Raw genomic sequence first — 24,679 nt, forward strand, 5'->3', positions numbered from 1 at the left:
AGACAGCAGAGAAATGTAAATTACTGTAATGACAGCAGAAGCCCACAGGTTTGTCTAGACTTCCAGAGGAATGTGTTCGGCCTCTAAGCTGTGGTGGTGCACAAGAGAGCTGTTGTCTTTCTAGGTTCTTCAGCTAATTCTTACACCAAGCAGCTCCAAAAAAAGAAAGACAGAAAAAAAGGAAAAATCACTGAGAGCATCAGGTAAGGTTTCACCTATACATTATTAAATGCATGCATGCCTCAATTTACCGTACGGACACCCAAATGCAAGCAAGAAGACTTATTGACTCAATTCAAGGCTCAGGCTGATTTAGTTTCAACTAAACATCTACAGTTAAGGAAAGACATTCCACTGCAGCAGATCATGCTTTACAAAAAATATTCCAGCCTAAAGCAACTGCTAAACATTACCCTCTAACTGAGTTTACACGAAAGCAAAATGAATCAGGAAGTTGTCAGTTTTGTGAGTGTCTTTGTAGCTAGGCTAAATAATACATTAGTTATCCATTACCTATTGGCTACTTGTTGACAGTAATAAAGCATGTGGACTGAACCGATGTAATCTCAGTGAATGGGTCAAAGTGTATCAGTGAAATGGTTAGCTGACAGTGAGCGTGGGTCTAGAGGGGAAGGGGGTTGAAGAATCTGACCTCTGTTCGTGCACATGCCCCACCTTAGAAACAACAGTTAGAAGTGTTATTTAAACCAAAAAAAAAAAAAAAAAAAAAAGTGCAGCGAACTCAGTTGAAAAGAAAAAAAAAAAAAAGGCTCAAGGTCTCCAAATCCTCAGAAAACAAACTCACTATTCTATCAAAAACACAGACAGCAGGACTCCTCCTCTGACACACTCTACAGCCTGTGTGCGAGCTGAAGCCTGTCACCTGGGTCCTCTCCAAGTCTCAGCAGCAGTATTTATGGACTCTGACTGACCCACATACAAAGCTTAAGGGTATAGTGGACAATAAGTGAAGTCACAGTGTCAGTTTGACTTGAAGAAATGTGACTCCTTACTCAAAGTAGTTCATATTTACATGTTACTTCGGTTAATTTCAAGTGAACCACCATCATCTCCTCACCTTTGAAGATTTTAAAGTCGTATATTTATTGTGTGTGCATGACACTTATAGGTCACTGTAGGTGTAGGTGTGCCCTATAAAGGGAATATTAGCTTAACGTCTTCATTGCTAATCTATCAACATCAACACTTGCAGACAACTGAATCATCTCAAAATTTATATGCAACAAGTTACAACAAGAAAAAAAATACAACTGTTTCCCCTTTTCACTCTTCTCTTGTGGTGAACATCTAACGCACATACATGTACTAGAAATGCAAACCAGTTATTCAGAGAATCTGCTCCCGGTGAACCCAACAGAGATGAAATGCTATCGATTTTACAGAGCTCCGGTTACATTCATGAAATGTTTTGCATTTCAAACTCATGATGCTAAATTCCACAATAGATACACAATCTTACTGATCTAACTTCTTGACTCCCGATGTGCACAGACAGACAAAGACACGCAAGATGCAGAAGGTAACGATGACCTTTTCAGCTTCCCATTAAACAGTGGTGAAAGGCCACAGTCTGTTCTGCACAGGGGCCACAATAGAGCTCCTTTCAGCAGCTCTGCGTGTATGTGTGTGCATATGTGTGTTTCTGAGGCAAACCAGAGGCGGGTGACTTTCTGAAAAGGTGAGGGGCGGTTGGTGTTTCCACCGGTTTGATATTAGCTGCTGAGAGGAATTCCTTGTATTCTCCAGGTCAACTTTGGATAACAAAGCCTGGATGATAAATTCTGAGGCCCAGCGTTGTGTCAGCTGCTGCCACATGGCCCCATAGCCAAGAACTCGCAATACCACTTTGTTGGTGCTTAAACAAGAGCAGAAAAAGTAGTGAAAGAGAAACTTGATGTGTACAGAGCTCATAAAGAAACACTAATCTGAGGCTAGCCTGTCCTAGTTTCCTAAAAGGATTCCTTCACTGTACTTTGCAAAAGCACATCGAAGCCTACTAACCACATGTGTGGTGCTAACTGTCCACTCTGCATACGTATTTGGCCTGGTAATATGTCATTGTCAGCAACAGCAGTCCGGTGTGTGGACAACGTCAGGAGGAAGGAAACAAAAATAAAACTGGGAGTTTAAACAGAAAAAAAAGGGGTCAAACATGATGGAACATCCCCCTGGATACATAAACAGATGTGTGTGTGTGAGTCTGTGTGTGTGTGTATTACACAGAGAGATCGATTACAAAGCGTGCCACACAGCAGACACGCACAACATTTAGGAGATGAAAGACAGGGAATGCAAAACTTGAACAATGGTAATTATCCGTAGAAGCATGCTCACACAAAAATGATCCCAACCTGAGATCCTGAGCACTGTGTGAAATACACAGCCATGCTTCTTTACAACCAACAAATTAATAGCCACGTGCATATTTAAGCTTGGTTAAAACACATCAGTAACATTACATGTTTGAACAGCTGGACTCAAAAACCAACAGTTTTCTTCTTTCTGGTAAGAAGACAAACACACAAATAAAGAACAAAGGAGAAAAAACTTACTTCCTCCACTTCCAACTGATTTTTAACACACACACACAGAGCTCTACACACACATGCACACACACACACTTACACTCCCTGCCAGTATGCAAAGCACTCACCGTGTGTGAAGTGTTTGTGTGTATGAGCTGTCCCCTGTCGAAGTGCAGCGCTCCAGTGAGAGGCCAAACTCTGCTGTGGCTCTGGAAGCTCCCTGCCTGCCCCTCCCACCCATGCCTGTCATGTGACTCTGCACGTAAGGCAACACCATACGCCCACTTCCTCCAAATAACCCCGACCCTCCCTCTGACAAATAAAAGGGAAAAAACACCCCCACAACTTCCAATGTGATAAAAAGTAAATGAGACCGGACAAAGAGCATCAGTGGCTACGATAAAGAAACAACAAAAGAGCTGTGTGCGTGCATGCGTCTGCAGCTCTGCAGCCTTTAGGCCAGCTTCTCCTCAAGTCCCACATTAAAAAACAAAAAACGGTAATTACTTTGTCTGGACTCCTTATCTCCTTATCTTTACGTCATCAAACTACTAACACTCAGTCCCTTTAACAAATCAGTACCCTCCATAAATCAAGACTCACTGATTTTTCCCCCCTCTTTGCAAATTTTATATCATATTGGCTTTTACAGTAACTCAGTTTTTAAAAAACGAAAAAGAGTAAAAATGTTTTAGATAAAACCAAAGAAATCAGGCAGACAGAGCAGGGGATATGACGACATTTATCCTTTTACAAAATTTTCACAGGAATTTTTTTTAAAAACAGCCTGTGTAAGTACTGCAACCCACAGCAACTAAACTGTTACAGGGATGATGTAAAAACACTTTTATTGTTACTGTAACACCATTAAAGCCACATGTATACATAGCATGATATAGTATGAAAAGCAATACCTTTGGATATGTGTAGTTAAATAATTACAGATCAATATATAAAAATAATATAACATGAATCTGTGTATTAGGCATATTTATTTATAGCATATATTAGATTGTATACTGAAAACAGACGTATAAGATGAGTTAGATGGGGGCAGGAATTGCTGACCAGGATATGGTCAACATTTTGTTCTTGTTTTCGTCGTGAATATGATGGCTTTCGATGATTGTGTTTATTTGTCTTTTATTCCCTAATACGTATTGACAGTTGTTACTTATATGTTCAAAATAAAGATTTGATTATGACAGAGTGCAAACACCAACAACTATTACTATTTTCCAGTGAAAATATAAACAAAATATGAAAAGACAAAATCTAAAGGGTGGCAAAATGAGATGTTAAAAAACACCTGATCCCTTATCTTCCAGTACCTGAGAACAAACCAATCACTTTGGCTGATTACTACTCTTTGGAAGTGTGTATATTCATGCGAGATTAAAGAGGAAGGGAACAGCTGTTTTCAGGCTCACAGGAAGTGTAATTACACACCAGAGTTTAACCTTACAGCCACATGAACACACACACACGAACACACACACACACACGAACACACACACACACACACACACACGAACACACACACACACATTCTCTGGGCAACACCTGCATTCCTTGAAATGAACAGTCAGGTTCCTGAAAAAAACCAGGCGTAATATGTTGGAGAGACGCGTCATTACTCAAACTCAGAGGCCAAAATAAACCAGGGCTTTTAAACAATGTCCATCTAATGAAACTGAAACATCAATATGGACCTTCTGAGTCCTGCACAATACCAACACACAATTCATTAAATCTGACACAAACATAGCTGGACTTGTAACTGTGATAAAAACCAGGTTTTTACCAAATATGGACGTAAAATAAACCCTTGTTGTCGTTAGTTTTACAGGGTGGAGAACCCTGCAATTTCCCCCAAACTCGGGGCCCCGTCTCTCTTACAGCTTTTTGCTCTTTGACCTTTTTTCTTTCTTTTCAACTCTTTCTGAAGCTCACCTTTATCTCCCCAATAAAAACCTGATGTTTAAAGTGGAGACACTGGAAATGTAGATAATTCTGACAGCACTTAATAATGGGTTTAGGAGCTGGTTTATTACCCAGCTGCACTTTATTTCACCAACACGACACAATCATCTTTAAAATCTTCTCCTGTGGATTATGTAGATTATACAATAGGAGGGCATAACAGGGCTTTTCACTACCAATATGCATTGCAACAGTCCCAGTGATGAAGCAAGCCACAGATAGTTTAAATAAAAGGGGCAAAGGTCATGAGTTAAGACAAATTAAAAATCCACATATAGGAAGACTAAAGCATCATCCTGAAGTCACGTAAACAGCTGTGTGCAAACTGTGCCACTCTGAACTCGAAACACAAACTCCTCTTTTCAACATCACTGCCACTCAGGAGCTTCTCTCCAAAAGTTTCATTATTAACTTGTCTTTTTTAAGCCTAAAATAGACTTTTTATGAGATACAAATTCCCTCTTTCAGATTTTCTTCTTAAAAACGCTGACTCCTGAGTGAACCCTGCATGCATGCAGCGTGGGCCAACCATCATTTGTTTGATCTGACATAACTTGGCAGACTTCTTTATTACAGAGCTGCTGTCCTGCTGGGGACACGGCCTTCTTAAATGAAAGAAGAAAAAAAATCTTAATTTTGAGGAGAAGGAGACAGAAAGCCGATGTCAGGGGCTGAGGTTTGTGGGCCACGCTGAGCCAAGATGGTGTCATGTACTGGCAGGCAGAGCATAAAGCTGCCTGGCTGACCCCTGACAGTATTCCTTGCAGTTGGACTTTCATAACACAGAGATAGACAGAAGAACCATAGATTCACTGGGTGCATTACATTAAATGCATCACAGGTTGTCTTTTTCCTCCATAGGAAAATAGTGTAGTGTACTACTAATACAGAGGGCTGCAACACATCTTAAATCAGTATTCAGTAGACTGCAGTGCATGGGGTGTGTGTAAAGTTCTGCTATGAACCATCTTAGGCTGATAAATGACACTACCAAAAATAAATAAATAAATAAAGGTTTGTTAGCTGACATGCATGCTGAGGTTTCTAAAAAACAAAAAAGCAAGTACAGAAAAATTAAATCAACAGCAAGGATCTTATTCATTTCTGCAACACTCATGCTGCTCATGTGAAAGATGTGGGTGGTGGCCACAGAGAAACTAAATGTTTCCTTTATGTGTGTGTGTGTGTGTGTGTGTGTGTGTGTGTGTGTGTGTGTGTGTGTGTGTGTGTGTGTGTGTGTGTGTGTGTGTGTTTCTACCCTTTCTGCCTCACTCAGAAGGAATACTTAAGCCTCCGTACAGGATAAAAGGAGAAACTTGAGCATGTCTTTATGTGTAAACATTTGTGAGTTTACTTAACCTAAAAATCTATTGTGCACCGTCACACTGTGACGCCTGGATTTCCATTTGGAGATGAAGAGTAAACACTCGCAATGTAAATAACATTTAGGGGCCAACTTTAGGGCAAATCTACAGGAAATTAATGTAGGTCAGTGTCCTCTGAAGTGATACACACACACACACACACACACACACACACTTAGTGAGTGAGTGAGTGAGTGAGTGTTTGGAGATGTCACATGAATCCAATTCTCTGGGAAGAGGAAGCACTTCCTCACTGAGGAGGATTTGTAGTAAACAGCTGAATGAGGCCCTCTCAGGGTTCTGAAAACAGCTCCTTCACCCTCCTCCAGCCCATGTGTGTGTATGCCGACACTGAGCCACTCAGCTCTGTGTTTGTGTATTGTGCTTCTTAATGTATAATACAGTGGACTTAAACGTATCATTGACAAAGGTTTTCCAGCTCCAGGCTCGCTACCTTCCAGGTGCAAGGCCAACTACCTGTGTGACAGCAGCATCTGCTGGTAGCTGGTAGAGTTGCAGCAGTAGAAGCAGCTCCACAAGCTTCAAAACAACATGGGTCAGTCTCCAGCCTCAGCTTTGCAGTGCAAAACCTCAAATCTAAAAAATCTGGCAAGTGTATATTTAGTTATTTTAACATGATGAAACTTAAAATTTGAGTTGTGATGTAAACATCTTTGTACATAAGAATAATCGTAGTTTTTATATGGTGACAGAAACTACAGAACATCTTTAAACAATGAAAACTAAAGTAAACAAATTATAAATGAAAACATAGCCATTAAAAACACGTGTACACTATTTAAAATTCATCTGTACTCAACTACAACGTGAGAGACTCGACTGCAATTTCAGTCCCTCACCTCTGCAGTCGGGCAGACACACCCATATTCGGACTTTGGATTAAATGACCAATAATAAGCTTTTGTATTTTGACAGAATCAAATTACCACAAAAAAGAAACAAAACAGAACAAAAAAAATACACTGAAATGCATGCTGGTTTTGCTCTTTTACAGGGAAGAAGTCTTTTTTTAACAGCCAGAGAGTCAGATTTCCTCTAACAACAAAACAACCGGCAAATCGTGTTTTCCTGGTTGCGTTTATAAGGAAAGTGAAATCTAAAGGGAGTTACTACAGCCTCACACAACCATACAGACCAGCCATCGAAAGCAGCAGATTATTTAGGTAAGCGTCTTGTTTTCTAGCGGCTACATTTTTGCTTACAAATTTACACCCAATCACTAATGCAGCATTTATCAGGTGACAAAATATTTACAGATACAATGAAGTTGACTGTTTTTTGCATTAGATTTCACTATGAAGTGGATTACATTTCACTCCGTCTGTCTTCTCATAAGTTTGTCTTGCAAATACACACACTCCTGCAAAATTGCACTTAAGTCTGCAGCAACAATTTTCAATTTGTTTTGTTTAATTAGTTTAAAATCTAGTTAGTTTAGGTGATTTTCATGGAACCAGTGCCATACTGACAAAAATTCAATTCTAAATTAATTCATTCGGATCACTGTTTGGACAAATACAAATATTAAGTCATGTTTTCGTTACAAGTCCTTTGACTGTAAAACTGCCATAAAACAATATCTACTTTGTTTTATTGCTCTTCTTTAACCTGACCGTTTAGGGACTTTTACTTTGTTATTTATCTGAAGCTGAAAGAAGGCTTCATCACATAATGGATGGTATTAATCAGGGGAAAAAAAACAAACAAAAAAAACAAAACGTAAAACCCGTTTTAAATAATGTTTAAATACAGAGTAGGACAAATGATTGCATGGTAATGAAAACATCACATAATTATTAGATCACTGGTCACAATGACAGCATGGACTAAAATATGGACGACCAATAAAACTAATAAACATATAAATTTCTCTACAGGATGATGATGACGTCAGCAAGAATTACTGTGCTGTGTGGCTGTGTGGCTCTGCTCCTGACCCTGACTTCTGTGTCAGCTGTAATACCAATACTCAATTCAATCAATGATTTGATTGAGGTAGACTTCGGCCAGTCTGTGCCGATCCACAGTCTTGTGCTGCTCCACTGGTTTGCCAACACTGTTGACATTGACAGAAACGATGTCATACATCTGACCTTTAACCCAAACCATGATTATAGTTCACACTATTATGGCAACAGAGGGGATCTGTTTGAACTATCACTGGGATCCAGATACTACAGCATTGGTAACATCAATGAATCAACAGCAGCCCAATTTCCACCTCATGTCCGAGCCCAGTCAGGACATGGAAACAGAGTTCGAGTCGTTATTAGAGTCAGGGAGGCATCTGGGGTGCGACAAGTAGAGCGAGTCTATATCACGCAGCATTGTTACCCATTTAACCATGAAAGGTCAGATTATGATCCAGGTCAAAGGTACGAGGTCACTACCAACCTCTTAAGACAGATAAGAGAGTTTTCTATGGACAGTCATGACATGAAATCTTTAAGGTATCTTAGGGATCGCTTTGGAAGCAGTGCTGATGATTTGCAGTTAGAGCGCATCAGAAACATGTGGGGTCACCTTGCTTCTCTCGGACTGTTGTTCCACATTGTGGGGTATACTGGGCCAGTACAATCCTACTGTAACCAAGTCCAGTTGGCATCGAGAAGAAATGATTCATGGAGCAACATTCAAGACTGTCTAGGTTTCTTATGTCGTTTGTTGTTTGCAGTTTTTTTGGTAGTTGCTGTTTTGTTTTCTCTTTTGTTAGCAGCAGCAAATAAAAAGTGAGTAAACAATGAGAAGAGAAAACTTGTTCCAAGATAGACTCAAACTAACTGTAACTGTTGGACCAGAAAACCATCTGGATCTTTATTTTGAACATGGTCTTCACTTGTTTTGGGGAAAAAAAAAAAAAACAATTAGCCAGTTGCAACATCTGTAGTACCACTGATGAGAAATTTTGTAAAAGTGTTATAAAACTTTCCACTTTTCACTTTTTATTTTTACTCTCTAATATGAGTTAATTTTGTGCTAAGTTTGAAAGTTTTAAATGGACAGACCCACAGCATGCTTGCAGTGAAAATCAATATTTTGTATATTAGCTACTCAAAATGGTTCTTACTGTGTATCATCTGTACAATGTCTACTCATGTCTAATCTAACAGTAGTGACTCACAGCAGATTCATCCAGTGAGGCTCAAGGACAATAATGCTGATGGAGGAATGACAGACATGTTGATTAAGAGTGTATCTGACTGATGCTTTTGCATTTTCTCTGTAATCTTGAAAATTTTGTGCTCATTAAACTGTATTTTTAAGCGTGAGATGTCCATTTTGAATGATGTGTTGTCAAAAGTTGTATTAGATATATGTGCATTGTTCAAAATGCAAACTAACTGCATGCCCTGGTCCTTGGGCAAGACACTTCACCCGTTGCCTACTTGTGGTGGTCAGGGGGCCCGGTGGCGCCAGTGTCCGGCAGCCTCGCCTCTGTCAGTGCGCCCCAGGGTGGCTGTGGCTACAATGTAGCTTGCCATCACCAGTGTGTGAATGTGTGTGTGAATGGGTGGATGACTGGATGTGTAAAGCGCTTTGGGGTCCTTAGGGACTAGTAAAGCGCTATACAAATACAGGCCATTTACCTTCTGACCTAAAACAAATATACGATTTACTTTATTCAAATCCATCTGTGTTTCCAAGTTTCAAAACGTAGCTGATATATTTGTTGTGCACTATGTAAATTTCTACATAATGGCAAAAGACCAAAAATGCAAAAAGTGTTAGAGGCCAATAATCTGCATTAAAACAAACAAAAACATCCAGTCTCAAACAAAAAGCAGACACAGATTATGTGCAAATATTTCAATCCACTCTAGTAAAGTCATGAGCTGTGACACATATTTTTGGACACAAAAATAATCTCAAGTTTTTATATAATGACTACAGATCACCTTTATACAATGAAAACTTAAATTAAGAAAACAACAATCACTCAAGAAAAGCGCCAAATTCAAAAACATGTGCACAATGTGTGAAATTCATCTGTGATCATTTGCTACAGGAGAGACTACTGCAGTGTCACAGTTCCACACCCTGCCATAAGGCAGACACGCCCATATTCAAAGTTTCCATTACAAGCCTGCTCATAAATGGCCAATAATCAGCTGTTAACAGACATGTGACTGCCAAACTACCAAAGATAATGAAATGTTTGTCTTTGAAAACGGAAGGAAGTCAAATGGTGAAAGACTTGTTTTTCGACTTCCTCTTCACAACTGTCAAAACTCATCACACTGGATTTATTTACAAGGAAAGCGAAACCTAAAAGAAGTTACAACTGCTCTCACACAACAAATAGACCAGACTGAGAGAAGCATACCGACACAGGTAAGTTCCCTCATTATCTAAATTCCTTACTCGACTGGTGAGGAATTTACCCACGTCTCTAATGCAGAACCTGTTCAACAGGTGACAAAATATTACATATACAACAAAGTGGATTTGACATAGAGTCTGTTACAGTGCACTACGTATGCCTTTTGACTAATTACAATCATACATACTTCCATTCAATATGATCTGCAAGTCTGCAGGATTAGTATTAAAGCTTTGAATTTTAATTTGTGTAACTTCCTGACACAGTTATCGGGAGTATCATGAAACCAGTGCCACGCCCAACAAAAAGTGAAATACAATTCATTAAGATTAGCAACTGGACTTTATCTAATAAAACATGAAAACATTTTTGGAATCTCTCAAACAAAATCTGCTTTGTTTAATTACTCTAAGCGGACCGTTTAGTGATCCCTCCCTCTTGTTTATCTGAAGCTGACAGGAGGCATCGGTGGACAAATCAAACAAGTTTTGATTATAAATGAAGAGTTACTAGTGTGACACTCCCCTATCACCAGCTCTCAGGTCCTGTTCAGGAAGTTAAGACTGTTTGGGAAAACAATAGAATTTCTGAATTTAAGTTAAAAACAAAATCTCTTTATTTAAAAAATAAAGACACATTTTTAAAAATGATTTTGTAACTTTGTAACATTTGTTGTTCTCTGGGTTAACACCCCCCCCCCCCTCTAATTTAATAAAACTTTAATTTACTTTTCCTGATGAATGGCTAATACCATTCATCAGGAAAAGTAAATAAAACTTGTTTCAGTGTTTGTACGACCAAATGATTAACGCTTAATTACAGACTAGGAAAGAAAAAGTCCTTTTTTAAATGGTAGCATGTTGATAAAAATATGTAATCATAACTATTATATGCATCACAGGTCACAAAAAAAGAAAATAAAAACCTTGTAATGACTGAAAATGCATGGATTCACCAACTACTTAAATCTCTCTACAGGCTGATGAAGATGTCAGGAAAGATCATCTGTTGCTGTGTGGTTCTCCTGATCTTTACATCAGTTTCAGCTGTAAAACGAATGCTCAATTCAATCAGTGATCTAAAGTCAGTCAGATTTGGCCAATCGGTACCTATGGAGAGCCAAGAATTGCTCCGCTGGTTTGCCAACAAAATTGAAATTGATACAAACGGTGTTATACAACTGAACTTTGACCCACACTGTGATTATGGCTCACATCATTACGGCAACTTTGAGGGGTTGCTAGATGAATTGCCAAGGGGGTACAGATACTACACTCTTGGCAATGTCAATCAACAGACATCACTCCAGCTTCCATCTCATAGGAGAAACAGGGCCCGAATCATAATTAGAGTCAGGGAGCGGTCACAGACAGTAGACCAAGTCTATATTACACAGCATTATCAGACATTTGATTACCAAAGGTCAGAGTACGATCCAGAACAAACGTACCTGATCTCTACTAACCTCCTAAGAGAGATCAGAAGGGCTCCTATGGACAACTCACCGATATATCGTGTAAACGCGTCCCAGTCATGGGACACTGGAAACAGGCAGGCTGCAACAAGAAGAAATGGACAACCTAATGGTTGGGACAGCGATTGGTTGATCGCTTTGGTTGTTGTTGTTGTCGTCTTCGTTTTTTTAAATTATCTTTCTGCCATCAGCAAATACAGAGTATAGTTTAATCAGTAACTGAAATTATGCTCAGGACCAGAGAACCAGGAGCATCTTTGTTTTGACCGGGACAACAGGGCAGTTATCTGAGTTTGGTTACATGACTAATAGTTTCTGCTGTACAATTTGCAACCATGTCGTTATCTTTTTTTCATTTTTGTTTTAACCTGGACTACATGAGTTTATTTGGTGTTAGATTTGAAAGACAGGCTGGTTATAGCATGCTTGTAATAAATCATTTTGACAGCAAGTCACAAAAATCAACATTTTGTATATGGACTACTCAAAATTGTGCATTTGTATTTGTAAAATATCTAATCAAGTCTAATCAACAGTAGTGACTCCCAGCAGATTCATCCAGTGAGGAGAACGGACAGTTGCTCTGATGGATGAATGACAGAGACGTGTTGTGTTACCATTTTTGTATTGTATTGCATTTTTAAAATGTTGTGCTCATTCAACTGTATTTTTAATTGGGGACAGTCATTTTATGTGAAGTGTTATAACTGTGTTGACTCAAACGTTTTATTTGATATATTAGTCTTGCTTAAAAATTAAATTAACTGTGTGGCCTGGTTAGGTACTGGGCTATAACAAACAAGATTCACTTGATTCAACTTCATCTGGCTCTTCTATGTTTTACAACATAACTGATATGTGGTTTGCAGTGCACTACGTAGATTTCTACACTTTCTGATAATGACAAAAAAAATTTAAAAATGGAAAAAAGTGCTTGAGGCCAATAATCCGCTTTAAAAAAAACAAAAAGAAACAAAAAAATGATTATGTGCAAAGGAAGGTCGAGAGCTGTGGCACTTGCATGTAAAAGTGACACTTGGCTGTGAACCCAACTAAAATGCTAAAATTCTGTTCTGTTTTTCTCCATGAGGACGAAGTTTCATGCAAACAGCTGTATTATCAAACTTCCCGTTAGCGCTAGCCTTTCCAGCTGCTTTAGTTTCATTTTCAGGGAAACAGAAACCTAAAGTGAGTTACGTCTGCTCCTACACAGAGAGCTCAGACACATGGCAGAAGCAGGCTAAGGCAGGTAAGCTCTCTTACTTTCTGCTGCTAATTTGAATCATTTGGAGACTGATTTAACTCTAGGTTTTATTGTGAAGGTTTCTCTGCTTAGAATTTATTCTGAATGGAAAATTATTTACACGACAGTGCAGCTGACAGCATCGTACGAGGAATTTATATGGAGTACGTTACAATAAATACTGAGAGTCGACTGTCTCTTCCAGGATTACACACTTCTAATGCACCCTTTCACACAGAAGAAGAAAACCACACAACATACATTCACAAACATACATTCACCTCTTTCTATGGCTTTATTGACCCACCGAATGCATTTCAATACTTGAAGCAGGCTTTTATATGATGGATTGTGTAATAGAGACCAATAGTAACAGAGTCTACAGAGCACTTTGTGATATTTTGCGTTGTGGATTGTTTTACTTCCTGAAAAGGCAGCAATCATAATAAACACTGCATGAGCAGCAGCATCATTAGAATTGTAGCACACAGCTATATCAGTAAGTATATTCTGTGTTAAAAAACCCTAAAAAACTGTCAATACAGACATTAATTTGATAATGCTTTTGTTTACTCATGCAATTGTATTTTAGCAGCTCATGAGCCCACAAACAAACGTCAGGACAAAACATTCTGGCTTAATTAGAGGCAGACAAACTTGAACTTAATAAAGGACCAGGAAAGCGCAAAATGTACACACACCCAGACACACACACACACACACACACACACACACACACACACACACGGACACACCCGGACACACACACACACACACACACAATAACTAGCAAAGCTTACTGCAGTGTTCATATGGACACATGTCTAATGTTTAAAGATCACTGGGAAAAATATGAACAAATGTAAGGTAAAGATGCAGAGTCTAGATGAATAATGAAACCAGTAACTTCCTAAATCTCTCTACAGGATGTTGAAGATATCAGGACAAATCAGCTGCTGTGTTGCTCTCCTCCTGACCCTCACCTCTGTGTCAGCTGTAAGACGAGCACTCAATTCAATCAGTGACCTGAAGACTGTAGGCTTTGGCCAGTCTGTGCCTGAGTACAGCCTCCGCTTGCTCCACTGGTTTGCCAATGAAATTGACATTAACAATAATGATGACATCCTGCTGACCTTTGACCCAAACCGTGGTGATTATGGCTCACATCAATATCGCAATGATGAAGAGCTGTTAGACCCACTGCCGAGGGGATACCGATACTACACTGTTGGTAATATCTACCAAGATGCATCACTGGAACTTCCAGATTATGTCGTGGAGTGGGACATTGAGGAAAGTAACAGGGTTCGCATTATAATTAGAGTCAGGCAGCAGAATGCAGTACGGACAATAGACCAAGTCTATATCACACAGCATTATGAGACACATGAAGATCGAGGGACAGAGTATGATCCACAACATACATATCCAGTCACTGTCTGCCTCCTAAGAGCGATCAGAAAGTTTTCCTTGGACCGCAATAACATCACCTCAATGAGGTCTCTCAGAGACCACTTTGGAAGCAGTGCTGATGATTCCCAGCTATGGGACATTATGGATATCTGGGATGACCTTGCTTGTCTTGGACTGTTTTTGTTTATTGTGATCCCAGAAAAGTATACCTCTCACAAACACAACAGCAGACGTCAGCCAGCACCAAGAAGGAACACACAACCTGATTTTGTGATCAATATCCCAGAGAGCAGGCAAAATGTCACTTCTGGGACGTCTGCAAAAAATCAAGTGGATCATAGAAATGGGATAACACTGAAGGTAACAACAGGCAAAAGTGGACATGCCAGAATTCTTTGGAGCAATGTTCATAGTGACCTTCTTAAACAAGATGTGTTGGTGGCACTTTACCAGAATAATCAGGAAGAGAAAGCCCTGACTTTTATATGTATTGGGAACATAGTGTCAGGCAGTTATGACACATCAGTACCCCTGAATGAAGGCCTTCAGGTACGACTGCATGAGGTCAGGAGGACTATATTTTTCTTATGGACATCAGTAGGAAAGGAGATAGACAGAGGCAGTGAGTTTAAAAATCCCAACGCTGTGAATATAACAGGTTACAATGCTAACCTGCAACTCTTTGCAAAAGACGGCAAGGCTTGTGCTCGCTTAACAGTGACAAAGTCTTTCCAGGACTGGAGGTCCAAATTTAAAAACGCGTGGGTAGGTTTCTATAGCTCTGAAAGTAAAGGCACAAACAACTACGAATGGTGGCGATGGCAGTGGGCAACAAAATTCAAAGAAAACAATTCTCAGGACAATTATAATGTATACGAGTACGAGTCAGGCATGACAATCGCCCCGGGAGTGCAAGCACGCTTCATACTGCAGGATGAAATAGAGAAAGCAAGAACCTCACCCTGGGGAGAATGAAGAAATTTACTCCTTTAAAAATAGTGATTGAATAATGTTTTTTAAAAAGCCAAAGTAAGAAAGTAGAGACAAGTGTTAGCAGATTTTAATTTCAGGTCATTACCAAGCTCTTAAGAGTGATCAGAAAGGTTTCTAGAGACCACTTTTGAAGAAACAATCATGATTCCCAACTATGGGACATTATAAACATATGGTTGTTGTTTATTGTTGTCAAGAGGCCTGGCCCTATACTATGAAGCAAACCCAGTGCATCTTTCAATTAGCTGGATTCACTGGTGATGAGGATACATAGTCATACGAAGCTGTTTATCAACTTAACTCCCAGCTTCTTTCACATGTAAAGGCTGGTCTTAGCATCTGACTGATCTCAAAGGAGCATTTCATAGATCATATACACAAAATGATCCCTACGCAACCTAAACCAGACATATTATCAAATGGTAATTAAAAATCTGTAAACATAGTAACATTAAAAAATTAAAAAATAAAATAAAATAAATTTTTTTATGCTTCACTCTAAATTAGAGCTGGGCGATATAAGATTTTTTCATATCACGATATGTGTTTTTCATTTCAGGCGATAACGATATATATCACGATATAAGCCAAATAACTATATTTGCAAGATTTAAATGTGCCGTTGCTCACAAGTAAAATGTGAAATAATCAGCAGCTTGTTTTAATTAAAATATTTATTTCCCATAATAAGTTCAACAGGGTAGATGTACTTAAGGAACATGAGACTTCAGTTTCAGATAAATAAAGGCAAATATTGCAAACTACACAAAAGGCAGCCGCTAAAGCGTTTAAGTTTCAAAATAGAACAAACAAAACAGACCACTAAATTGTCAGTTCCACTTAGAAACAAAATATTAATTCTAAAAATAAATCTTAGTTTGTTTTACAGAAGAACAGACAAAATTGACTAACTTTTGTCAGTATCAAATAAACTGAGAACTAAAAGGAAATTCTCAATCTCTCCTTGTTGTATAGCTTAGCTTTTCAAACAGTTTTAACAGTTACTTTAGTCTGACAAAAGCCGAATGACGAATTAGCACTTTCAGTCAGAGATTGAGCATGCACCGCTTTATTGTATTTCCAGACTTGCTTTCCGCACAATTTACAGTGCGCGCTACTCTGTTTTTTGTTAGACTTGAAATAGCCGAAATACCTTCACACTACGGAACTTCTGTGGCCCTTCCGTTTGACAAGCTCTCCGGAATTGGAACCATCATCTGTTTTTTCTTTGGTAACCTTCGCTCACGCTCTCGGTTGATTTTTCTCTAGTCGGCAAACTCATTTCCTTCATTACCTGGGCAGCCCGGCTGGCTGCTTCCCAAACAAATACACGTGCGCCTTGGCACTTGTGCTGCACGTAACAAGTCACGTGACGTGACGCTGCGGCTGTGATTGGTTCGGCTCTGCGCTACTTAATTTGGATTGGCTGTTCTTTTTTCTTTTAAGAGGACAAGAGAGATGAGGCCTATCGCAATAGTTTGATTTTTCTATCGAGAAAAAGTTATTTCGCAATACATATCGTTATCGTTCTATCGCCCAGCTCTACTCTAAATGCTGCTAAATCTTATAATACAGCCACTGGGACACAGAAAAAAAACCAGCAAGAATACCTATTCAACAAATAAAATCAAAGTCACTTTGATCTGCAGACAAACTGAAGTCATTTCAACATCTCCTTTACTAGCCTGTGGGACAGTAAGTTTTAATGTTCAAATGGATCTAGTGTAAACAGCTGTAATGTGCATCCATCACCTTAGAAATAATCAACAGCACAGAGCATGCACTCAGCCATAAAATAATTAACGTGAATTAAAATGTTTACTTTACCACTCAATGCACTAAGTCACAAGATTAATGAGTTTCTCTCATCCTTTTTGCAACAGTGTTGCATTTTACAGTTTATGTTCTTTGCATAATTTTGATCAACATTTTATCATCATCTGATAAGGTCTGTGATAGCAACGCTCATAAGGATCATTTTGTGTGGAGGAAGAGTCATATGACCTGTGAAACACCCCTTTTAGATTGGTGTTGGCAGCATCTGACCAACCGTTTCATGTGAACATGCAGGGGAAACCCTGGAGTTCATGAGTTGATAACTAGCTTCGTGTGACTGTTTATTCAATTGCTGATGTTAGGGTAAGTAAATCCAAATAACAGAAAGATACCCTGGGTGTGTAGAACTTGCTTCATAGTACAGGCTTGTGGAAAGGTACAACTCTAACCTAAATAACCTATCACAGGCTGCAACACAAGGAAACAACATGACTCTGAGATAGTACCTTTGTAATCGGGGCTTCTCCAACATCTTATTCTTGTTCTTCCGTTTCCCCCGCATGTCATATGCGTCATATGCAAGGACTAATTTAACTAAAATCAACATCAGCACATAGTTTAAATCGAGCTTTTCTGTTAGAATTGACTCTTACCGACTACAGGATCCTTGAACAGTGTTACGTTATTATTCTTACTTGATGTCTTGATACACTCCTAGCAAGTTTTTACTTTTTTCAGCACCTTAGCTCCTGAACTCTTTTTCCTGGTATTTCTTCTGCATCAGTGAAGACTGCATTTTTCAAACCCTCTTGAAAAAGAAAAAAGGACAAATTCAGATAGTGAGGCCATTACTAATTATTGGCCTATTTCAAATCTTCCATTTATTGGCAAGATTACTGAGACTGAGTTTTTAAATCAAATAAGTTACTGCTTGAAAACAAATTTCTACTACGAAATCTTCCAATCAGGATTTCATCAATGTCACATCACATAAACTGCTCTCATTAAAAAGGTGTTCAATGATATTTACTATCATTGTTTACCTGTTTTACACTATATTTACGTATGTTTTTAATCTGTGTTGTATATTTTTTAAAATTATTAAAGTAATTTTTACTCATTATACTTTTCTGTTCATTCATCAAGTCACTTTTAATACATATATTTCCCTCAAAAATAAAGTTATTTTAATCCGATTTCGTAAAATACTTTGAATGACTGTTGATTAAACGCTAACATATAAACACATTAGCACACTGCCTTGCCTTCAAACCAGAAAATAACACAAAGAGGCACCACATGCTCTAGATATCAACTAAACAAGCTATAGCCGCCTCACTGTTCACCAAGAAAAGGCCACGACCACCAGCAGGATGTTTAATTAAACATGGAAACAAAAATCCAGCAGGAGTTGTTACATTGTACACTTTGCAGCCATCTGTTTAATTTTACTTTGTGCTGTATGGATTTGCTTTCTAAATCTTGCATAGAATGCTTGTAATGAAATGTTTGGGATTTCTAAATATCTTTTTAGCATTTGAACTACATAAAATTGTGCTTACTGTGTATGATGTAGTTGCTCGCCACAGATTTGTAAGAAAAAAAGGACAATTGCTCTGATCGATGAATCTCTCGTATGTTGAATAAACATGTACTTTATAGATGTTTTTTGTATTTCTTCTGTCATCTTGAAAAGTGTGTGTTCATTAAACCATTTTTTCAAGTGTGCAATGGTTATTTTGTGATGTGTCATAACCAACTTTAGAAACACAGACAAGCAGATATGTAGAATGTAAGGCTCATCAGTGCCTACGCTATATGACCAGGCTCTGGCTGGGCTGGGGTCAGCATACACTCAACTTTATGATCACAGTGGGTTCTTGGATAGCTGTGTGTTATCATGCCATCTGATGCTTACAAAGAGCTGATGATGTGTTAATACCATAATGCGATTGTTTCTGTCCTGGGTGCAGTTTACCCTGTGGTGTATGAAATGCATGTCTGTTCGTCAAAAGCTGTAGACCACATCACCATTTTGCTTCTCAAGCACACGAAATGAATTCACGTACCTGCCTTGAAGCAGAAGTGCCATTATGTTTGTATTAGATATATTAGTTTGTTTGAGAGAATATAAACAATTAAAAAAAAATCAAAATACAGTGTCCTGGTGACCTACTGACCTAAAAACAATGCACGATTCACTTGGTTTAAATCCATCTGGGAATGTTTGTTGCACGTCTTCTATGTTTCACAACATAGTGAATAACAAATAGCAGGTAACCAAGTGACTCTTTGTGTTGCCCAATAATGGCAAAAGACCAAAAAAGAAGAAGTGTTTGAGGCCAGTATTACACACACACACACACACACACACATACATTAAAAAAGTGAATAAAAATTCAGACACTGATTATGTGCAAGTATTTCAATCCACTCTAGGAGGTCAAGAGTTGTGACACATACATATAAAAGTACTTACAAAGACCTGATAGACTTGATAAGGCTTTAGGTAATACTGACTAATATTTAACCAAATTTGGCTCGGTCGCTCTCCCAACAGTCAGACATTTCATCCTAAACCTGCTCTTCAAAATGACAAATAATGAGTGTTTGTATCTAGAAACTTGGCTGTAAACCCAACTAAAATGCTGAAGCAGGAGGAGGTGGTTTCATGCAGACAGATGTATTACAAAGCTTCCTGTTAGTACTAGCCTTGCTGCCTGCTTTGGTTTCATTTACACGGAAACAGCAACCTAAAGGGAGTTACCTCTGCTCCTACACAAACAAAGAGCTCAGACACATGACAGCAACAGACGAACGCAGGTAAGCCGTCTTACATTTTGGTGAGATTTTAAATGAATGTGACTGATTTAACTCTAGATTTTATTTGTGAAGGCTTCTCTGCTTCTCACTTTATTTTAGTATCAATTATATGTAGTAAGTTACAAAAATTGAACATGGACAGTCTTTTGTAGCGTTATGTACTTCTAATATATCCTTTATCATAAAAGAAAACCACACAATATTTACCTCACTTTCTACAGCTTTATTGACCCACAGAATCATTTTCTCTATTTGAAGCAGGATGTTATGCAATTCACTGTTTCTAATGGTCTTTATTACACTGATAGTCTACAGAGCACTTTGTAACAGGTTATTTTGTGGATCATTTATTCATTTGACATAGGCAGTTATCATAAACATTGCATGAGGAACAGTGTCATTAGAACTGTAGCAAACAGCCAAGTATGTTAAGTATTAAAAATAATAAAGACATTGGTGTTAATGTTTTCAAATTCATGTTTGTATAAAAAAAAAATATTCAGGTCTACTCATGCAGTTGTATTCAGTAATTTCAGTAGTTCGTGAGCACACATATAAACCTTGGTTCAAAACTTTCTGGCTTAATTGTAAAAAAGCAAAAAACAGAAACAGAATTTGTACTCAATGACGAGCCAGGAGAGCGCACTCCTGTTTAATCAAATGATCTGGCTCATGAAAAACACACACTGAGACACGATCCTCATGTTAACCTAAGTCAACACTGCATTATGGGATTAGCCAAAGGAAAGATAACTGGCAAAACCTGTTTCACTGTTTATATGAACATGTCTAATGTTTAAAGACCACCAGAAAAAAGATCATCAAAATACGAACCAATGTAAGGTGAGGATGTAGAGTCTAGATGAATAATGAAACCACCAACTCTTAAATCTCTCTACAGCATGTTGAAGACGGGAAGAATCACGAGCTGCTGTGTGGCTCTCCTCCTGACCCTCACCTCTGTGTTAGCTGGAAAACAGGCACTGAATTCAATCAGTGATCTAAAGTCAATCGACTTTGGACAAACGGTGCCCAAACACAGCCTCCTGTTGCTCCACTGGTTTGCTAATGAAATTGACATCGACAACAACAACATCATCCTGCTGACCTTTGACCCAAATAGTGGAGAATTTGGCTCACATCATTACGGAAACTACGAGAGGGTGTTAGATCCACTGCCGAGGGGATACCGATACTACACTGTTGGCAACATCAATCAACAAACATCGCAGCCACTGCCATATTATGTCATCCACCCACGGGCGGAGTACCCAGCGAGAAACAGGGACAGGATCATATTCAGGGTCAGGGAGCAGAACGCGGGACGCCAAACTTCACAAAGGATCGATCAAGTGTATATGACACAGCATTATGAGCCATCTGAAAATCAGGGCACGAGGTATAATCCAGAGCATACATATCAAGTCACAACCAATCTGCTGACGGAGATCAGAGAGTTTTCTGTGGAAGAAAACGACATGAGCTCACTGACGTATCTCAGAGACCGCTTTGGAAGCAGTGCTGATGATTCCCAACTATGGCAGATAAGAAACACGTGGGGTGACCTTGCTTGTCTTGGACTGTTTTTGTTTATTGTGATCCAGGAGAAATATTCCACTCACAAACGCAACAACAGACGTCAGCCAGCACCAAGAAGGAACACACAAACTGATTTTGTGATCAATATCCCAGAAAGCAGGCATAATAATCCCGTTGGAATATTTCCACAAATTCAAGTGGATCATAGAGATGAGATAACACTGAAGGTGACAACTGGCAAAAAGGGAAATGCCAGAATTATTTGGAGCGATGTTCCTAGATCTCTTCTTAAAGAAGGTGTGATGGTGGCACTTTACAAGAATGATCAGGAAGAGGACGCTCTCACTTATAAATCTATTGGGAACAGAGAGTCGGGCAGTTATGATACATCGGTACCCCTGAATGAAGGCCTTCAGGTACGACTGCATGAAGCCAGGACTCTATGTTGCTTCTGGAGATCTTTAGGAGACGAGATAGACAGAGGCAGTGAGTTTAAAAACCCCAAAGCTGTGAATATACCGGGTTATGATGCTAACCTGCAACTCTTTGCAAAAGATGGCAAGGCTTGTGCTCGCTTAATAGTGAATGAGTCTTTCCACAACTGGAAGTCCGAATTTAAAAACGCGTGGGTAGGCTTCTATAGCTCTGAAAATACAGCCACAAAAAACTACGAATGGTGGCAATGGCAGTGGGCAACAAAATTCAAAGAAAACACTGATTTTCAGGACATGTTTTATGATGTTTATGAGTACGAGTCAGGCATGACAATCGCCCCAGGAGTGCAAGCACGCTTCATTATGCATGATGAAATAGAGAAAGCAAGAACCTCACCCTGGGGGGAATAAAGATATTGAAACAAAATTTAAGATAGAAATATTAAATTAACCTGTACATATGCCCTTTCAAATAATGGCTGAATGACTTTTATTAAATAAAAAAAAAAGCAAAATAGGATACGAGAACAGTGATGTCCATACTGTATATTTAAAAGTTGATTTTTTGTTAAGACAATCATATAGTAGTAGATGTAAAGGTATTTCAGGTCCTTTATCTCTATGTTGTCTTCTGCTGAAAACAGACATGAGCCTGTAAATGAGCCTGCATTGCAGAGATACTGGTACTAATGTGCTGTACTTCATGTGGTCAGACCCTTTTGTACAGCAGTGATGAACTGGGTTTGAGTCAATCAGAAACAATGTATTCATCAGCCCATAATCACAGAGCACTGTTAAATGTCCATTTATGGAAAAAAGAAGAAATCCATGAGATCGGTGTTAAGATTTCTATGGGGAATTTTTTATATGTATATAAAGAGATTAATGTGACTGATTTTTATTTTTTTTAACCTTATGGAAAACAGGTACAATGGCTTCTGTGTGTCTCCAAAAAGTTTGCAGGCGTGTGCGACATTTTGCCTCTACATTTTGAATTTATTCTGTGTTTGTATTATTTTTTTCTTCCCTTTTCGAAAATGTTTTTTTTGTAAAGACTGATTTCAACTCTGTATGACATGCTTATGTTGATGACCCCTTTACAGCAATGTGGCATTAAGATTTGACTCTTAAGGGTTCAGGCTAAAATCCTGCAGACCTCGCCTTTACGGAGACATGCCGCAGAAAAGGACTGGACTAGATATCACCTGTTGGGATTAAAGGTCCTCATGTGTAAATGCATTTTTTAATAACTGTACAAAGTCTTCTGTAACGGCCTTATCATTCATGATAAAGTGCTGCTCTGCAAAGGCTTTTCAATGCTCCAGCATATCTAGTCAAACGAGACGCACACTGTCTCAGCTGTTTGCACAAGATTGCAACAATATGAATTGCCTGGATGAATAAATGTCATGTGTGTTAAGCTGTAAGTGGTATATGGGTCTAAAGTTTAATGACGAACATCCTGTGAAAAAGACTGAAAAATTGTGTTTGTTAAACATTTCATCAGTGACATTAAGGTTTTTTTTCTAAAAGTTAGATGTGCATAATTACAGAGACAGGTGTTTCTCCTTTTTCAAATCACAAGACGTTTTTTGGGGGTCAGGGATAAATCATTTCCATCCCTTGTGACATGCACAAGTCGTCGTTTCTAGCCAAGTCCCAGGCAGAACTATCAAAAGGCCTTTATGCTCGTGTGAAAGAGATAAATACTGTTTTAATGCGGTGAAAAGAGGATAGCACTCAGAGGGCCAGCACAAGACCCAAAAGATCATAAGATAATGACTCATCATTAAAAGTGATGCAGGCTCAGCTTTGCGAAAATAGTAGTACAAAGAACTCTCTAGTGAAGAGACCAGAGCCAAGTTTTAATGACAAGCAGACACTTATTTGTTCCATCTCTAAAAGTCTGAAAGCTGACACATTTGATCATCTACTTCCACCATTTTGTAAGAAGAAAGCAGAAGAGCATCAACTGGCTGAAAATATCTCACTTCTGCTATGACTTGGGGTGATTCAGATTAGGAAGAATCAGTAATCGATTAATGACATTTGCAGAAATTTTTAACATAATCCATGCACATTTGTTAATTTAGTTTTGCTAACAACATTAACTGGTTTAATTTTTGTAAATGAAATTATGCAAATTCAAATGTTTATATAAAACATATACAACACACACACACACGCACACACACAAGCAACAAAACAACAGAAAAACCACCCAATATCCAAAAATAAAGCTGCTGTGGATTCACTTTCATACTTCAGCTTTGTACATCCTTTCAATCACATTACATAAAACTAATCACACAATAAAGAAAAAGCTGCATAATGTGTCATTACTGTCCTAAATTCACGTCCCAGTGCATGAAGTTCACAGTCAATTTCTATGTTAAATATTCTTCAAACCACCTTAAAAATCAGCAAATAGAGCTCACTGTATAAAAGGTTTTTTGTTCCCTTCCTGTTTTCCTTTGCTAACCAAAACATAATGGACTTTTTCAGTTTCAAGCAAGTAGCAGAAGAAATTACGTTAAATACTTCACAATCCAAGAGACCTCATTAATAATGAGGGAGCAGGTGCATGGCATGGGAATGGATTTCAGCATGATACTGCAAGTTCCATGTTTGGCTCCACACCTACATAAACACACCTCTTCAGGAAAGATAGCACATGGAAAGATTGCATTAGAGAGGTGTAATCAACAAAACACCTTTGATATTCACTATTTACAAAACGTAAATCATT

The 24,679-nt window shown here is 38.6% G+C and overlaps 3 protein-coding genes and 1 long non-coding RNA gene across 14 annotated transcripts in view; 3 read left to right on the top strand and 1 right to left on the bottom strand.

Annotated features, from left to right (window-relative positions):
* The window catches only part of LOC102082705 (uncharacterized), a 63,291-nt gene extending 54,108 nt beyond the window's left edge, over positions 1-9,183 (top strand). Inside the window, exons 3-4 of the long non-coding RNA XR_003219962.1 lie at positions 6,909-7,077; positions 7,792-9,183. This is a non-coding gene — a long non-coding RNA (uncharacterized LOC102082705). The remainder of the gene's footprint in view (positions 1-6,908; positions 7,078-7,791) is intronic.
* The window catches only part of LOC100702031 (septin-9), a 78,827-nt gene that overhangs the window by 16,433 nt on the left and 37,715 nt on the right, over positions 1-24,679 (bottom strand). The window contains exon 1 of one of the 8 annotated variants that reach the window (XM_019358007.2): positions 2,675-2,797. The exons of the other annotated variants lie outside the window; for them this stretch is intronic. The gene's annotated coding sequence lies outside the window, so the exon portion shown is untranslated. Of the gene's footprint in view, positions 1-2,674; positions 2,798-24,679 lie in introns of those variants that run through there. 8 annotated transcript variants of the gene reach the window in all.
* Positions 9,721-15,864, top strand: LOC102082990 (uncharacterized). Of its 4 annotated transcripts, none has more exons than XR_003219956.1 (2): positions 9,721-10,246; positions 11,214-11,493. XR_003219956.1 is itself a non-coding variant. In XM_019358010.2 (2 exons), exon 2 carries the CDS (start codon positions 13,880-13,882, stop codon positions 15,338-15,340), a length of 1,461 nt encoding a protein of 486 aa, XP_019213555.1. In that variant the 5' UTR covers positions 10,025-10,246; position 13,879; the 3' UTR covers positions 15,341-15,864. The 4 variants fall into 4 exon arrangements, 3 of the variants coding, with proteins under 3 accessions (XP_019213555.1, XP_019213554.1, XP_019213556.1); XM_019358010.2 differs by lacking the exon at positions 11,214-11,493 and adding an exon at positions 13,879-15,864 and having other exon boundaries at positions 10,025-10,246; XM_019358009.2 differs by lacking the exons at positions 9,721-10,246; positions 11,214-11,493 and adding exons at positions 12,734-12,958; positions 13,879-15,864.
* On the top strand, positions 19,797-23,357 carry LOC100702295 (uncharacterized). Its single transcript, XM_005457747.4, has 2 exons — positions 19,797-19,957; positions 20,859-23,357. Exons 1-2 carry the CDS (start codon positions 19,806-19,808, stop codon positions 22,339-22,341), a joined length of 1,635 nt encoding a protein of 544 aa, XP_005457804.3. The 5' UTR covers positions 19,797-19,805; the 3' UTR covers positions 22,342-23,357.

Source organism: Oreochromis niloticus, linkage group LG4, assembly GCF_001858045.2.
Source record: "Oreochromis niloticus isolate F11D_XX linkage group LG4, O_niloticus_UMD_NMBU, whole genome shotgun sequence".
Taxonomy (NCBI): domain Eukaryota; kingdom Metazoa; phylum Chordata; class Actinopteri; order Cichliformes; family Cichlidae; genus Oreochromis; species Oreochromis niloticus.